General features: G+C 47.0%; 1 protein-coding gene and 1 pseudogene across 1 annotated transcript in view; one reads left to right on the top strand and one right to left on the bottom strand.

Moving 5' to 3' along the window:
- The window catches only part of LOC100955149, a 10,866-nt pseudogene extending 1,486 nt beyond the window's left edge, over positions 1-9,380 (top strand).
- A 2,902-nt stretch (positions 9,381-12,282) lies between these two features.
- MMD2 (monocyte to macrophage differentiation associated 2) overlaps positions 12,283-18,203 on the bottom strand; it is a 70,152-nt gene continuing 64,231 nt past the window's right edge. Inside the window, exons 6-8 of the mRNA XM_012808701.1 lie at positions 17,617-17,718; positions 16,672-16,741; positions 12,283-12,962 (exon numbers count right to left, since the gene is read on the bottom strand). Of these exons, the coding sequence (XP_012664155.1) occupies positions 12,759-12,962; positions 16,672-16,741; positions 17,617-17,718 (376 nt within the window). The 3' untranslated portion in view covers positions 12,283-12,758. The remainder of the gene's footprint in view (positions 12,963-16,671; positions 16,742-17,616; positions 17,719-18,203) is intronic.

Genomic DNA, 18,203 nt, shown 5'->3' with positions numbered 1-18,203 from the left:
AAAAAAAAAAAAACAGTATAAAATGTTGGTGAGGATGTGGAGAATTCAGAACCTTTATACATAGTGCATCACTAGTGGGAATGTAAAATGGTGCACGTACTTTGGGAAACCATCTGATAGGCCCTCAAATGATGAAAAACAGAGTTCCCATATGACTCAGCCATTTTACTCCTTGATATAGTCCTGAGATAAATGAAAACATGTTTCTACAGAAAAACCTGTACAAGAATGTTTACAGCAGCATTATTCATAATGTGGTATATCAATAAACAGAATATTATTTGGCCATAAAAACTGATACATGCTACAACATGAATGAACCTTGAAAACATGCTAAGTGAATAAGCCAGACACAAAAGGACAAATGTTACCTGATTCCTTTCAAATTCAATGTCTAAAATAGGCAAAATTCTTAGAGACAACATAGATTAAAGGTTTCTTAGGCTAGAGGAAGAGATGAGGGAACCCATGCATGGCATTTAAGGGGCATGGTAGTCTTTCTAGGGTCATAAAAATGTTCTAAAACTGACTGATGGTTGCACGTAGCTGTGAATATACTAAAGACCCTTGAATCATACACTTTAATAGATAACTTATGGTATGTGGATTACATCTCAGTAAAGGTGATTTATAAAAGATGTATAATCTCCCACAAAATATGTTAAGCATGTGAGATAATGTTTATGTTAATGAGAGTGCTTGAGCCATTCTGCAAGTATACAAAATGTAATGTTGTACACAATAAATACAATTTTTATTTGTGAGCTAAAAAAATCAACAAGTTAATTAATTAAAATAAAAGATCTGTAAACAAAACAGGTGGAAAATAATAACAGTGGTTATTAGAATTCATGGTAGATTGTCATTTCCGAAGACTGACACACCAGACACAGAGTCCTTTCCCCACGCTTTTCTTACATTGTACTGTAGACTTACCTCCAACAGGTGCTGGGGGAGGGCAGTTGATGGTCCTTCTCTTTGAACATGGGGGGACTTGTTTAGCTGCTTCAGCCATGGGGGACTTTTTTAGCTGCTTCAACCGATGGAATAAGGCAAAAATGATGATGTGTGACTTCCATTGCTAGGTCATAAAAGGCAATGCATCTCCTGCCTAGATTTTCTCTTGAGACACTTGCCTAGGACCTAGCCACCATGTTATAAGGAAGCCCAAGCCACATGGGGAAGTCACATGTGGGTCATGTGGGTGTTCATTAAACATGTATTTTTACTTTGACAAAATAAAAAGTCTGTTAAGACATCTGAGGTCTTTCTGACCCTCTGTACCTCTGTCCCTCTGTACCTCCCAGGACTAGCCAATTCCTAGGGAGTGCCCTTTAAGTGTGCCTTTCCTATGCAAACCAACCAATCCAGAGCTCATCTTCCCACCTCCTCTGTTGGGCTTTTATATTCCAGGCTGATATTCCCTGACACTTATCACCCTAGGGCTAAGTATCAGACAATTCAGGATAGCCCCTACACCCCAGAGCCTGCTAAAATCATTCAAACCAGCCAATCCTAAGCCTGCTTACACTCCCTCACCCAGTCCTTTCTACGGAAACCATGATAAAAGTTCTTGTCCATATTTCCCCCATGGCCACCCTATCCCTGACCCCCTGACCAATCCTAGCACTTTCTATGTGACCTCCGTACAGCTGACGTGACTCCTTCTCTTCTTGGGATCTGTGAGTAACAAATTATGTTGTCAATGGCATTCATCTCCTGATCTGTTGGCCTCATATCTGAATAATAATAAAAGTTACATTTTAAAACAGGATGTTTAGCCAATCGTTCAGTTAAGGTCCCAGCCAGCCACCAGCATCAGCCCCCAGACTAGAGTGAACAAGAGTCCAGCCTCAGTGTCCCTGTCCTCCAGCTGAGACCAGACTCTGCATTCTGACCCTCGGAAACCACAAGAGATGAAGATGATGACTTTTCTAAGCCACCATTTTAGGATAATTTGTTACATGCAGCAACAGATAGCTAATACAGAGTTTTTAATTTGCTTTATACTTTTCTAAGTACCCCATTTTCTACAATAAACAGAGATCACTTTTATAAAAATAATTGACAGTGTTTTATTTTAAAGACAATTCAGCAAGAATGAGGCATCTTGAATTTTTCTTTATTTAAGTTCTACTCCACTGGAAACAATAATATTCACCAGAAGGATTATTTTTTCTTAATACAAATTTTTATCAAATACTTTGTTAATATAAAATAGCAATTTTACAAACACAGAAGGGGTCCATACCAGCAGGACATTTTTAAAAAGTCATGCCACAAATGCCATTCTCAAACATTGTAGACATCGTAGGCCTATAAAAGTGAATATTAAAGATGATCAGTTAACTCCTTTCCCCTCCCTCGACCCTCGTGAGAGAGGCCTTAGAAAGTAGCAGAGTCCATACCTGTCCTATGCAGACAGGAGTGGAAACACTTCTAGTGGAACCTGGTGATGTAAACAGGACTGGCAAACAGTTCATTCAGCAGAAAGCCAGAGCCTAAAATTTGAAATTTCTTACGGAGACAGAATAACCTCTCCAAAATTGGGTCCACACCTTTCTTGAGTGGATCTAATCTCTGTCCCCTGCCCTCCCAACCCTGCCTGAGCTAACATTGGCCTGCATTCAAAAGTGCTGCCTTCCTGTGTCTCTAGGACCACCCAGCCCCAGGTCCCCTCAGACCAGACAATCACCAGGACAAGAGACCATAAATGTGGTCCCATATTCCTTTCCATGGACTCAGGGCTCTGGGTAACCAGATTCTTGGATGCTCTTAATTTCTTTCTTCTTTACCCACCCCCAGATGGCTTTGGGGCATCCAGGCTTCCAGAGCATGGCACCATGCTAATCTCCACCACTAACAGCAAAGTAAGCACCAAGCACCTATTACCAACAACCATGGTTTTCCAGGGGAATAACAAGAACAGACTGCAGAACTTAAGGTTTGAATCCACTTGTGGGGCATAAAGTCAATTTAGTGGGTTACAGCCAACACCTTGAAAAGAAGGACATAGGGTAGAATAGGATGGGGATTAGGCAGGGAAGGACAGGATAAAAAGAATGGGATTGGATAGTGCTATATTTGTATCCCCTAAAGTTCTGCGTTGAAAGCCTAACCCCAAGGTGATGGTATTAAGAGATATAGCCTTTGGGAAATGATTAGGTCATGGAGGCTAAGCCCTCATGAATGGGATTAGTGCCCTAGTAAAAGAGATAGTGAGAGAGCTCCTTTGCTCCTTCGTCTATGTGAGGACACAGCAAGAAGGCACCAACTACCCAGACATGGAATCTATCCATACCTTGTTCTTAGACTTCCTAGCCTCTGGAACCACAAGGAATGAATTTCTGTTGAATATAATCCACCCAATCTACAGTATTTTGTTGTAGCGGACTGAACAGACTAAGACTAGGATAGGACAGGGAATATCAGAGCACATCACCCAAGTAGGTCCTATTTCAGTGATGGATGGGGAAACTGGGATCATGGTGTGAGATGTATTTCTTAAGATGGGTCTTAATCAAAAAGATTTGGAAAACACTGACATATGGAGGTAAATGAAGTAAGTTGGCTAAGCCATGCACCCAGGAGCCCAGATGATAGAATGGGCAGGTGTTGGGACACACAGGGGAGCTCTACCTAGAAGGGCTGCAGGTCTCAGCTGGGATGGTGCACCCGCTCCTCCTCACACTGCAATAGGGGTAGAAGTCATTTGAAAACCTATAATGGAGCCAGATTTGCAAATAGAACACTGTCAGGATAAGCCAAAGATGTGTGGGCAGAGAAATCCCATGTGTAGACCAGTGATGATCAGCTGTGACTTCATATGGTTCAGTGGATCCCAAATCCTCTTCTCAAAATGCCAGATGGAGAAAAACAGTCATCTCTTACATGCACAACCATAATTTTTCAGAAGAAAATATTACCATATTAAGGTAGTTAAATGCCCCTTTATCCTGTGGGTGCTATGTAGATATGAACACTCTAGGAGATGTGCCCACAGCCTCCTCCCTAATCATTTGAGTGGCAACAGCAAAGGGTTTCCCCAGAGCTCAGCTCACAGGGTCTGCCAGGCCCAAAGGAAGCTCTGAGTACAAAGTGCTCTTGCCCATCAGAGAGAGTTCCCGCCTTTGCCAGTTCCCTGAGGTGGTCTGGCCAGAGGCAGAAGCAGAGAACATCAGCATTTGCACCCTCAAACCTTTCAAAGCTCAGGCAAAACTAACAGAACCAGGAATCCAGAAGTCAGGAGACAGGAGTCAGGGCTGCCAGGAGGACTTCGGGGAAATGGTCTTTACCTGCTGCCCAGATCTCAGCCCTCAGGGAGCAAAACAGCCTGGCGCCATGGAAAAAGAAGGATGTGACACCCAAGGACGTGAGCCAAGTCCAGGCCCTCTCCCATCAGCTGGATGACATTGGACAAGTCACTCAACCTCTCTGAGCAGCCTCAGTTTCCCCATGTAACATGGAACCAGTGATTTTGTCTTGCCAAATTTGGGGATAGAAATAGATGAGAGTAGGGATGTGCATACATTCATATGTGCATGTCTCACCTGTTGTACTATAAGGTGGGGGAGGGAGGATAGAAGGTAAATGTGTGCATGGGGTGCAGGCAGCAGTGTGCTGGTCAACCAGCTCTGGTGGGGAGGGAACATTAAGCTCTGACTCATGGCATTTGCCAGTTACCATGATGTATAAATATGGTAACATCATGGTTGCCAATGTCACGTTGCCTGCCAGTGGTTTAATGACTCACAAAAAGCCTGAATATTTGGGCAGTGTGTGTGGCTCAGTGGGTAGAGCGCTGGCCCCATATACCAAAGGTGGCAGATTTGAACCCAGCCCCGGCCAAACTGCAACAACAACAACAAAAAGCCAGGCATTGTGGCGGGTGCTTATAGTCTCAGCTACTCGGGAGGCTGAGGCAAAAGAATTGCCTAAGCCCAGGAATTGGAGGTTGCTGTGAGCTGTGATGCCACAGCACTCTACCAAGGGCAATAAAGTGAGACTCTGTCTTTAAAGAAAAATAATAATAAAATTTTCTTAAAGCCTGAATATTTAACAATCAGTCTCTAGGGAGCCATAAGCCTGTAAAGAATACCAACATCCTTAATGACTCCTCACCTGCCACCAGGGGTGGAGCAGCATTAGACTGGATATGGTCCCCTTATCACCTAAGGCCCTCATGGCTCTGCCTCCAGCAGCATCCCCTCCACAATCCACACGTCCTCTTCTGCCACCAGCCAGATCAGCTGCAGAGCCAGCTCACTACCTCCTCTCTCCGTTCTGTGTCCCACTTGACTGTTCTAGATCTCCCAGATAAACCAGCAAATTGACAGCCCCCAGGCAGTAGGTCCGTGGGTGCCCAGACTTCCCCAGGAATGGGGACAGTGCCCAGTTGTGGGAAATAGTCCAGTGACAGCAGGCAGAACAGCAGCTCTAGCTGGGTGGAACAGACAAGGTTTTTGTTTTTTTTTTTTTTTGCAGTTTTTGGCTGGGGCTGGGGTTGAACCCACCACCTCCGGCATATGGGGCCGGTGCGCTACCCCTTTGAGCCACAGACACCACCCCAGAACAGACAAGTTTTACTTAACTTCATGTGACCCAAGAAAAATACCCTAAATTTGGGGCAGAAGGCTTTATGCCAAAAGAGCCTCATCACAGTCTGTCTATATGCATATACTTGTATGTCCTGCGTTACAAGGGTGGTTAAATAAGTTGTGGTACATCCACTCAACACAGACTCTTAAAATAATGTTTACAAAGGGCTTGAAATAACATGAAAATATATTTTTAAGACAGGATATAAAAGTATCTATGGCAAGAGAGAAAAATGTCAGAGTAAAATGCTATACATGAAGTGGGGGAAAAACACAAAAAGGAAACCATTAAAAGGCCAAGAGTGGTTCCACGGGGTAGGGAGACTTTGGGTAATATTCTCTACCTTACTTGTACTTCATGAAATTTCTGTAATAAGCATATTTTATTTTAATGAAAAAACATTTATTTTTAAGTTCCCCTTCCCAGTCACATGGATAGACACTCCCTCAACCTGCAAATAAGCTTTGACAAGTCCCCTGGTCCCTCCTCAGAGGCCACCTTGACACTTACCACTGTACAGAACCAGTTCATTACCATGTCTGCTTCACCCCAGGGCCCTGCCTTATTCATCCTATAACCCCAGGGCTAGCACACGACCGGCCACTGTGTTTCCATACTGCAGAACCACCCAGGACAGAGTCAGAGCTCACTACAAACTTGGGAGAGAACTAACTCAGAAGACTCCCATCAGCTCTGCGATTTGTCTTCTGATGTTCAAAGTCACCAAGGGCAAAGGCCAGGGAAGTGTCTACACAGACCACGGTTGTAAATTTGCCTCTTTCTAACCCTGGATGCAAAGGGACAAACACTTATATGAGGCTCCCTGGGTGAGCCTTCCCAACCTCAGAAGAGGAGGAGGTGGAAAGGCCATGTGACCAAGACCAAGTTTGCCATCTCTGCTTGTTACACAAATGTGTGCTGAGCACCTACTAAGAGCTGGGTACCGTGCCTGTGGCACCTGCCCTCAAACATCCAGAGTCTCACATCCCATTGCTCACACCTCTCCCGGCTCCCTGTCCTGCCCGTGTCTCCAGATCCGCCTAAAACAGGCTAAAATGGCTAAGCTGGGGGTAGTCTCAGCCTATGAAAACTGCCACTGATGAAATAGCTGTAAAACAAAGGGGAAAACTCTAGATTGGTGGTTCTCAAATGTCTGGTCTGGGTGACCCATGGATCCCCAACACCCTTTTGGGGAGGTCAAGAAGCCTAACTATCTTCATAATAATATCATGACATTATGTGTCTTTTACCCTCGTATTCCTTCATCAATGCACAGCCAAGTTTTACAGAGACTCCCTGACACGTGATGGCCCAACCGAATGCAAAGCAAACAGGAGAATCCAACTGCCCTCTCTTGAGCCACTCCATAGACTTGCAAAAATGTCAAATGATTCCACTCTTCTCCCCACACTGTTTTTTTGTTTGGAAAAATACAGTTATTTTTCATAGAAAAATATGTTTCTTAAGATAACAACTAGTGAGTTTGTTATCTTTAAAAGAATGAATAGCTATTTTTAAATATTCTCAGTTTTCATTTTGAATATGATGAATGTTAGTAGATATAGGCCACCTACACAAAACTTCTTTGATGGGTCCTCAATCATTTCTAAGAGGGGTCTCGAGACCACTGAACCATAAGTGATGTCCAATTCTGCAGTGATGGAAATGTGCTCTTATCCAAAATGGCTGGTAGCCACAGCCACACGTGGGTATTGAGCACTTAAAATGGGGCTAGTGGGAGGATTTCCATTTGATTTTAATTGACTTTGTGTTAAGCAGCCACCTGCAGCTAACAGCTGCTGTATTAGACAGACAGAACACCTTCAGATGCCCTGGGTTCTCTGCTACGTGCGGTTCTTTGTTTTCTCTGTGTTGAATTGATTAGAGGTGTCCATACATGTAGGAGGGTCTCCGCCTGGGAGAAGTAGAGCCCACAACCCCCTGATCTCCCTAGAAACTTCTCCTTAAGCTGGGGAGGGGTCTGCCATGCCTGCCCAGGGGCTTTGTGCTTATTCTTGGCATGCACGGCTGGCAGACTGGCAGCTTATCATCAGCTAAGTAGGACTGCCAGCTCATTTTACAGTTGATCAGATGAAAGCCCAGAGAGGAGAAGTAATCTGCCCTAAGTCACTCAGCAAGTGGGAAGCAGAGCCCACTGGTTCCTACCACCAGCCTTTTCCAAGATGCCCCAAAACCTCCTGCTTCTTGGACATATGGAAACTGGAACAAAAGGGCTACACACACAGGTGGCCCTAGGTGCAAGGATATTGTACCCACATATGGGACACCAGGGAGGGTTGGAGTTCCTCCCTCCCTGACCAGGAAGATGTACAAATGGGCTCTTTGAGGAGCTGTGCCTCATGCAGCCGGGCTGCTGGAGGAGGTACCGGGCTGTAGGAGGAGGTACCGGGTTGCAGGAGGAGGCACCGGGCTGTAGGAGGAGGTACCGGGTTGCAGGAGGAGGCACCGGGCTGTAGGAGGAGGCACCGGGTTGCAGGAGGAGATACCAAGCTGCAGGATGGGGCACCAGGCTGCAGGAGGAGGCACCAGGCTGCAGGAGGAGGCACCAGGCTACACATCTGGTCACTGCAGCAGGCAGAGTTGGCCACTGTCTTACACACAGGATGAGGGCAGTAGGGCCCAGAAAGTCAAGAAAGAGCAGAATGTGGGAAAGAACACTGGACTGGGCACTGGCAGACCGAGGCCCAGACACAGCCCCAGCTCCCCCAGCTCCACATGCCTGCTCTCATGCCCATGCTGGTCTCAAACCTACTGTCCCTCCCCTTCCAGCTCAGATTCAAGGTCCATGCAGCTCTAGTTCTCCAGTCCTGTACACCAAACCTGCTGGACTCCTACCAACTGAGCTACAGGTTCTACCCAAAAGAGATCTTTTTTATAAAACTAAAAAAAAAAAAAAACATTCTGATATGTAGCATTTGCTTATTGCAATCTCCATTTTATAAATTTGGAAGTGTTAGGAAACTGAGGCACTGAACTGAAGGTCTTGCCCAAGGGTCTTGCATTCTGGTCCATGCAGAACTGGGTTTCGGTCATCTGACAGGCTCCAAAATTCAGACTCCCAAGCTTCTCAGCGATAGACCCACCCTGCACAAGGATCCTTCCGGGCTGGGCTGTTCTCGCTGACTTCAAACCCCTGGCCTTCCTGGCTGGGCTATGTGAGGAGCACAGTGGGCAGCAGTGGGCAGTGGGAAGCTGGACCTGGCTCATAGTCCAGCAATGCCACTTGGTATCCCCAAATAGGCCACAGTGGGAGTATGCAAACCATGGGAATTGACTAAGCTACATACCAGAGATTTTGAACAATTATTATTAATTTTTTTTTTTAAGCTTAGCTTTCTTCCTTGGGGGAGTGTGTTTGCTCAGAAGCAGCAAGGTCTGGTCAAAGGGAAGATGCTTGGACATTAGATATTCCTGGCTTCTAAACCTTGCTCCGCCAGGTGGAGGCCAGGTGCCCTTGGGAAAGTCACCAAGCCTCTCTGTGCTCTGGCTTCTGCTTTCTCTGAGAGACCAGAGTTCAGCCACTGCCTCCCCAGCTTTCTGCTCCCTCCCTTTGCACCTGCCCAATACTGCCCTGTGACATCAGCACATTCACCAGAAGTGACTACTGGGTTTCTCTTGGCTCTTTCCAGATCCCACCATGCTGTTTCCAGAGCCTGCATTTCAGATTTGACAGGTGCCCCTCTCCAAGCCCTCTGAGCTCTATGTGCTCCCTCTTAGCTCCTGTGGTGCATGAAGCCAGCGTGGGCATCCTGCACAGCTGAGCTGTCCCTACCCCATTTCCTGAGGCCAACAGCAGGGCCTCAGACAGCACTGGACAAGAAGGCACTACATCTGTTGCAGACTGGTACAGAAAGCCCCAAACTGCAACAGTGCACTGCCAGCTTTCAGGGATGCCTAAACCACCCCCTAAAACCCCCACCCATGACCCAGGTGGCTTTAGATCTTTAGGCTCATTTGCCATCCTCATCTCTACATCCCTCCCACCCCAAAGTGTTTTTCTAGAATTCTCCCCCAGCTGGGCCGGGTGCTAAAGGACAGGAGAAGGCTCTGCCTGCTCACACCACACCTCCAGCTTCCAGGCCAGTGGAAAAGGCAGCTCTGGCCTGTGATAGGGACGCAAATCCTTCCCCGAAGAGGCAGCAGCCCCCAGGACAGCCCTAGCCAGGCTCCACTCTGGACCTTACAGGGAAGTCCTCCCAAGCAAGGAGTGGACGGCACATTGCTGGGGGCTGCCCATGCAACTATCTTCCCAAGAGTGAGTCCACTGAGTAGGACCCACCCCCACCTCCTCCTGCCTTTGCTAACCCAGCCCTGGCAGGGCCTACTGAGCTCAGGAGCAGTCGCAGAAGAGCCCAGAATGTCAGAAAGGCTGGTCTGCTGCCCATGGCTCTCCCAGCAACTTAAGACATGGCAACAGCTCTGCTGTGTCCCCTGAGATGCAGGGATGGGCAGGAAGGAAGTGCCAGCACTTAAAATTCCAGTGCATGCCCTCTCTACTTCACACATCCAGCACATGGCCTAGAACACTCCCCAGACAGAGACTTACTACCAGATGGACAGCACAGGGAACTATTTGTGATCCATTTGGAGGAGATTCAAGGTCTAGGCTTGGGTGAAATGGAATCCTGGGAAACTTCCAGAATGTTGCTGAGGAAGAGAAAGCGTATATGGGATGCATGTCCTGAATTAGAGCTAAGGGAGGAAGTGTGGCCAAGACCCTTCAGAATGTCCTCCAGTGTCCTCACCAACTGGTCCACAGCTGGAAATTCCACAATTAATGATTCATTCCTTTGGCTAACACCCGTGGAAAATGTGTCATCTTTATCATCTGCCTTCCGAGTGGACTGCTAACAAAACTGACTAGGTGTTGTGCATCTATTATCCTGCTGCATCTTCAAGCAACCCTGCAAAGTGCTGCCTTGCTATGCTCATCTCACAGCTGAGAACACTGAGGCTCAGAGATGTTAGGGAACTGGCTCCACAAGCTCTCACAAATGGAGTATGCCAGTTTGTGTCTAGCAAGACATAGTCCCTCCCTTCAAGAGCTCCTGGGTTGAGGCAGGCTCCAGCACCTCCGTGAGAAAGGACAGGGCTCTGAGCTGTGGTGCTGGTGAGCACAGGGCATGATGGGGAGCAGAGGGGAGCCCCAAGATCAGACGAAGGCCAGAAGTTTCCGGATGCTGATGCCTGGATGAGTAGGAGTGTATGGAATGGATGAAGAGTAAACAGAATTCTCATCAGTGGGACCCATACCTTAGAAGGTGCAAGGGCATGAAAGGGCAGGCTGTATGGGAAATGTAAGACCAAATGACCAGGAGCAGAGACAGGAGGCAGACTGAGATGCTCAGCAGGGGATACAGAACCACCAAAGAAGCCCCGAGTTACTGGCCCCCATTGGCATCTTGATACCAGGATCTTTATTTCAGTTTGGCATGGTGCCATGCTTTGGGAAGTTCCCCCAGACACCTCATGGCCCCTTTCCCCAGCTTCAGGCCCTGCTAGAGGTCCCTGCCCACAGTCAGGCGTGAGCTTTTCCCCTGCAAAATTCTCTTCCCCTCTGACCTCCAGCCCTGCCCCTAGCTGGCAAGAAATACCTGGTGAGCCCCACAGGGCAGACCTAGCAAAAACAGTCTCCAGGGGGCAGGGATGCCTGGGCAGACACACACGTACATATATGCACATATGTACATGCATGTACACACATGCATACACGCTGGCAAAAGACAAAACCTATCCCTGTAACATTTCTCAGCTCACAAGCCATCTGATTAAGGAATGTGGTCAAGATGATTTAATACTGACTTGGACACATGGATTTCAGATGATGAAGCCCTGGAATTCCCTGGAATGTGCTAGAGCTAATCATAAGGCATCCTGTGTTCACACCTCCACCCACCCATGCACTCTAGCTGTGAGTCCTAGAGTAAGGACCTCCTGATGTGAGACAGACTCTTGGTCCCAAGATTCTGAGATTTCAGTTCAGAGCCTGGAGCTAAGCCTGCCACTTGCCTCCCCAGTTAATATTCAGGGAGCATTTTACAGAGAGGCCAGCCCAGCCCTGAAGAGGGCTGTGTGGAAGCCTCGCTGCTGGACCACTAGGCACTTCAGAGGTTAAGGGTGTCCCAGGCACTCTGCCTGGATCCATGTGTCTTCCCTCAGGCGCATCTGAGAGGCCCCTAAGGGCCATTGACTGGCACTGAGAGAATCCAGATGTTGGCATCACAGGGATCTGCCTGGCCCCTCTTCAGAATGAGCAGCTCTCATAATTTCTCTGAATTTAGGGGGATGAGAAGAAATGACCAAGTAACAGCTACTCACTTCTCCTCTGAATTAAGATCAGCTCTGGTGGGTCAGAATGTTGGCCGGGAGTTGCCCAAGTGTGAGCCTCAGCCCCCCTCCACTGCCTCCAAATTGCCCAGACCAGGAACTTCCCCAAAAGGGAAATCATAGAGGGAGATAAGGGGCTTGCTCTCCCATATGGAGACTTTTAACTGCTCTGGTCACCATCCCATTTCAGAGCACATGGGGCAGGAGAGGCAAAGAGGTTGCATCACAAGAGCCAAATCCACAGGTTGTGGCTGCCCAGAACGCTGTGCTGAAGAGAGGCCTGATGCCACTGAACACAGCTGCAGTCAGTGGGTCCATCATCTGGACGACTCGTCACACCCATCTACACACTGGGTGACTTTCCCTGAATAGGGGGCAATTCCCAGCCAGGACTTTGGTAGCAAAGACGGGGGCTCTGGCTAGCTGGGTACCAACAAGCCACCAGACTACTTGCCTGATTCCTCAGGACCTTAAGAAGCACTTATTGGCCTGTCATTCCCCAGTTTGCCAGGACAACGTCTGCTTCCTTCCTGAAGATGTTAATGTCGGTTGTATTAGGAAACACTTCTCTAAAATTGGAAACACATTACAGGGTTAATCTCTCCTCTGTAAAAATGACTAAATGCTTTCTTTCTCCCTGGGGATTCAAGGGATAGTCCTTCTGTCACCAGAAGTAACTTCAGACCCATCAAAAACTCTACCAATGAAAAGGCAGACAGTCCTCAGCACCATGCGTTGGGGTAAAGTTCGAGAAACACTTCCCTTGATGCTCTGCTCCAAAAGTCCAAATGACCCATCACAACTGGGCGACTTCATTTGGACACCTTGGTCTGCAGGGTGCTGGGTAGATAGAGGTACTTCCAGATGGCATAGTAGTGGGTACCAGCACCAAAAGCCACAAAGAGATGCCAGATGGCGTGAGCAAAGGGGATCCTGCCGTCACTCTTGAAGAACACCATGCCCAAGCAGTAGAAGACCCCTCCGGTCATCAGCTCCCAGATCCCCTCAGTGTTGGGCTGTCGACAAGGACAAGGTAGGCACAGGTCAGGAGAGCAACCAGTCGTTCTCCCACTCCCCCAAACGAAAAGATACACAGAGATGAGCTAGCCCAGATTCCCAGAGCAGGGGGGCTCACATGTGATATCAATAGTTCTCCCCAAATTAGTTCTCAGGTGACAGAAATTGTCATTTCTAACAAAATCCCACAGAATATTTTTCTAGTTTATTATCTTTTCTAAACAGTAACACATTTGGCTAGGTACCCAAAGAACTGAAAGCAGGCTCTCAGATATGTCACACCCATGTTCACAGCAGACAAAAGCCACTCAAACACCCACCAGCAAATGAAAAGAGAAATAGGCCTGGCACAAAAAGACAGACACTGTATGATCCCACTCATACGAGATCCTGGAATGGTCAAGTTACTAGAGACAGAAAGTAGAACAGTGGGTGCCAGGGGCTGGGAAGACGGGGCAATTGAGTTAGTGTTTAACACGCCTGGAGTTTCAATTTGGGAAAGTGAAGAAAGTTCTGGAGCTGCCTGGTGGTGATGGCTGCATGACAGTGTGAATGGGCTTCATGCCGCTGAGTGTGCACTTAAAGATGTGAAGTGTTACTATGTATGTGTATTTGTCCACAGTAAAAAAAAGTACTATAGGTCCATGGCAAAAAAACAAATGTAGAGAAAACAAAACAACAAAAAGTAGTCGTTCTAGTCCCTAGAGGTGAGCACCATTAGCACGAATTGTTTGTGGTAACATGAATCCCATAGGTGGGCGACACCTGTGGCTCAAGGAGTAGGGCGCTGGCCCCATATACCAGAGGTGGTTCAAACCTGGCCCCTGCCAAAAACTACAAAAAAAAAAAAAAAAAAAAAAAAAAGAAGAAGAATCCTGTAGAATAGGAAGGGATTGAACAGTAAGAACCTGCCAAGCCCTGACTCTAATCCCCCGGGTCCACTTGCTATAGGTAACTACTATTAACTGTATTTTATGGTATCCTCCCAGAAATTTCCTATATGATGACAATATATTATAAGCGTACCATATATATAGGGTGGCCATAAAGTTCATGTGCAATTTAAATAGTTGCGTATACATATATGTGTAGATGTATGTATAATATACGGAGGCTGTCCGGAAAGCATCCAGGCCTTGCACGTCTTTATTTTTCATAGTATATGGCTGGATATTTTCTCGTATATGCACAGGAACTTTTAGATAAATGGGCTCATACCATCCCTATCATTCTACCACTTGAGTTTCACTGAATAAAGTCTCCTGGAGATCATTGGTCTCCATGTCCACACACAAATCCTCTCAAGTCCTCTGACCCTCTCCATAGCATTTCATTGTACACACATACAGTTACTGAGATTCACTCAGTCTTCAAGAGGATTATTATTGAATTTTTGTTTGAAATAGGGTCTCACTGTCACCTAGGCTGGAGTGCAGTGGCACGATCACAGCTCACTATAAACTTGAACTCTTAGACTCAAGAGATCCTCCTGCCTCAGCCTCCCAAAGTGCTGGGATTATAGAGATGAGCCACCTGGTCTATCACTGAATATTAATTATGCAATAATACTAATAAAGCCCAGTATATCTTAGCACTTACTCTGTGCCAGGCCCTGTCATACATCCCCTACTTGAGTTACCTAATGTCCTTTGCACAACAATCCCATGAGGTAGGTGTCACACTGTCTGGCAGTCATGGAAAAATGCCCATGGCAGTGCTACAGAGAACAGCCATAGAAAGTGATCGCACTTTTGTAAAAGAAAAACAAACAAGTCAGTACATCTGCATATCCACATATACTTGCATGTGAATTTTAAAGATGGAAAAGATACACAACTCATTAGCACTGACCGCAGCTAGGATTCCTTGGGGAGGAGGAAGGGCAACATTTACACATGGGACTTATTTTTTTGCAGTGAATATATAATTAAAAATACATTTACTATAGATAAGTGTATGTATGTATTTAAATAGATAATTGGTGATTATTCTATAATAGATGTCACTTATATATTTAGATAAAAATAAATTTGAGGGAAGAAAAAGGTAATCTGGAAAAATAAATACAAATCATAGGGAAAGTGTTCAATAGGAAAAATAATGGGGCACAACTTCTCTGCCAAGTATTAAAAACAATTAAATCTACTACACTAAGACAGTGTGGTTCTCATATAAAAACAGACAGACCTGCTCAGCGCCTGTGGCTCAAGCGGCTAAGGCGCCAGCCACATACACCTAAGGTGACGGGTTCAAATCCAGCCCAGGCCCACCAAACAACAATGATGGCTGCAACCAAAAAATAGCCAGGCGTTGTGGCGGGCGCCTGTGGTCCCAGCTACTTGGGAGGCGGAGGCAGGAGACTTGCTTGAGCCCAGGAGTTGGAGGTTGCTGTGAGCTGTGATGCCATAGCACTCTACCCAAGGGGATAGCTTGAGGCTCTGTCTCAAAAAAAAAACAAAAAACAGATAGACCAATAGATGAGAACTGAAACCTCAGAAGTAGACCCACACACACGTACACACGCACACACGCACGCACACACAAACACACACATATGAATTTAACTTATGATGAAAGCAGCTTTTTAAAGTGATAAATAAATGAAACAATTGACTAATAATTTTGGGACGATCACCATGTACAAAAGAAATGACAGAACACAGAAATAAAAAGTAAACCATAAAGGAAACTGGAGAAAATACCTAAGTACCTCTCCTTGTACTTAGGGGAGGAAAGATCTTCCTAACCGTAAAATCGAAGGTAACAGCCATACAATTTTTGCAAGACCTGTTAGATTTGACTACATAAAACCTTAAAACATTTGCCAATAATTATAACTTAAAAATAAGGCTGTGTCATCTGGCCTAGGGAAGTGAGCAGGCTGAGACTGTGCCCGTTTGACAGATGGAGCAACTGAGGCTTAGAGAGAGGCAACCCACCCAGGCCACTGCACCTGCTTCCCTTCCCTGGCCAGGGCCCCCAGTCCTCTCCTCACAGGGCCCTACCCTCAGAAGGTTACGCAGTGCAGGACAAAGATACCAATAACACTCACAGCTAGAGGATATCCAGCCAAATCCCAGCTCAGTGACTTAGGGGCTGCATGGCCTCAACTGGTCATGTCCCCTATCAGAACCTGGGTGCCCTCATTTGCAAAACAGCCCAATGACACCTGGGACAAGGAAGTGAGACCTGGTGGAGGGGATTAGCGTGTGCTAAAGAAAGGGACTTGACTGCTCCTTCTTTGCCTGGGTTCCATGTGTGTCCAGAAGCGGTGCAGGACACAACACAGGAGGGAGAGATCAGTAGGCCTGAGACTGAAATTTGGCCTCCATTGCCAATTATGTCATTATTATAGATTTAATTTAGTGATTGGGTACCTCCTCACTCTGTTCCAAATGCTGTATATGGATTTTCTCATTTAAATCTTAAACAGACAGGAGGCATGAAGCACAGAGAGGTCAGTGAATTCACCCAACTTTAGGCAGAGTTAGTGGTGGAGAATCTGCTAGGCAGGGCCAAGGACTAACCTGTATGTTCTACTGCCTCTTTAGGCAAGTCATGCTGGGCCTCAGTTTCCCCATCTGCCAAAGGAAAGGGCTTGATTTGACAATCTCACGAGTCAGGCCCAGCTCAGACACCTTTGGTCCCCTCTAGCCAAATGTGAGACCCCACCTAGGACCCCATCCACACTGGGTAGGCAGGACTTACCATTGAAAGGATGACCAGGGCAGGGAAGAAACCCATCACCACATAGCAGAGCAGCTCCACAAGTTTGTACCTGGCAGGAAGACAAGCCACCTCAGCCTCAGGACATGCCTCCCGTGAGGAAACAGCGTACAGCTCCCTGTACTGGGGAAGAGGGGACAGCCTAACCGGAACAGTGAGAAGCCTCTTTCTCTGTCCAACATGCTTTGGCTCATATTTTACCCAGCCACATCCAACAGCTGCTGGCAATTGTGAGACTTGGGCCCTTCCCTTCTCTGAGACTCAGTTTCCACATCTGTAAAATGGCACACAACTCAATTTCTACATCTATAAAATGGCGCTCTGGAGCTAGAAGAGGAGTTGAAAATATTGGGCATAGCACTCACATGGGGGCTCCTGATTCTCAGCCTGTGGCAGGCTCGATCTCAGCATCTTTTCCCAGACAGCCCAAGCAGCCACTCTCAATCAAGCTGAGATGATGCATCACCTGAAACATATTTGCTGTCCCTGGATTAAATGACCTCCAGAGACCCCAGGGACTTGAGGCTGCAGCAGTCTGTTATTCCCATTTACCTCTACGTAGGGTCCTTTTTTTTTCCCTACCTAATTATTTCTATCCCTGCCACTTAGAAAGATGGGGGTACAGGGTGTGTGGCTCTCTCAGAGCCTTTCCCCACCATCTGCTAACACAGTTAAGGGAAGGCAGGTGACATGAGACCTAGCTCAATGGCCTCAGAGACCTATGATGTCTTTATGAGAAACTCTTCAGGTTGACTCCTGGGCTGTGGGGCCTGGTGGCCATCCCTGGGCCAGAGCACCAGCCTGAGCCATGCCATCATGCTTGTGGGGTCATCCTGGGATCTCACCTGCTCAGGGTCGTAGAGGCGGCCCTGCCGGAGCACCAAGGGGAACCCTGCCCACCTGAGACCCCCCCCTGGCCTGGCTTACCGCTCGTGGAAGAAGAAGACATAGATGGTGCCAACACAGGCCATGATCCAGACCAGCCAACGCATGTGTGAGGCCCAGGGGCCCAGCTCCCGGAGGTTCAGCCTGGGAGAGAGAAAGCCAAGGGCACAGCCTGAGGTGGCTACCAGGACTTAGCCCTCATGGCCAGTCTGTCACAGGGAACTGACCCCAGAGAAGCCCACAGGGGGGACATGGGTTCTCATAGGAAGACTTGTGGAGAGGCAGAAAGAACACTAGGCACATTGAAATAGCAAGTGATTATTAGAGGAAAATTAGTAAAACTGATAGTGTCCAACAGCAAAAGTAAAGAGCTCCTCAAACTAGCAGGAGAATGAGTCAGTAAAGCCTGTCTGGAGGGCAAGTTGATAGAATCGATCAAACTTTGAAGTGCATTTTCCCAGTCATTCCAATACTAGCACCTGGACAAAAAAATGCTGTTTTGTGTGCATATAAAGACATATACAGACGTTCATCACAGCATTGGTCCCAACAGGAAAAGCCTGAAAAACACCCAAATGGCTACCAAAAGGGGAAGGGAGAAAAAAGAGTATCCACAGGTACTGGTTACT

This window comes from Otolemur garnettii, unplaced genomic scaffold, assembly GCF_000181295.1.
Source record: "Otolemur garnettii isolate 467f Iridium unplaced genomic scaffold, OtoGar3 scaffold00092, whole genome shotgun sequence".
NCBI classification, from domain to species: domain Eukaryota; kingdom Metazoa; phylum Chordata; class Mammalia; order Primates; family Galagidae; genus Otolemur; species Otolemur garnettii.
This window is presented reverse-complemented; position numbering and strand designations above follow the sequence as displayed.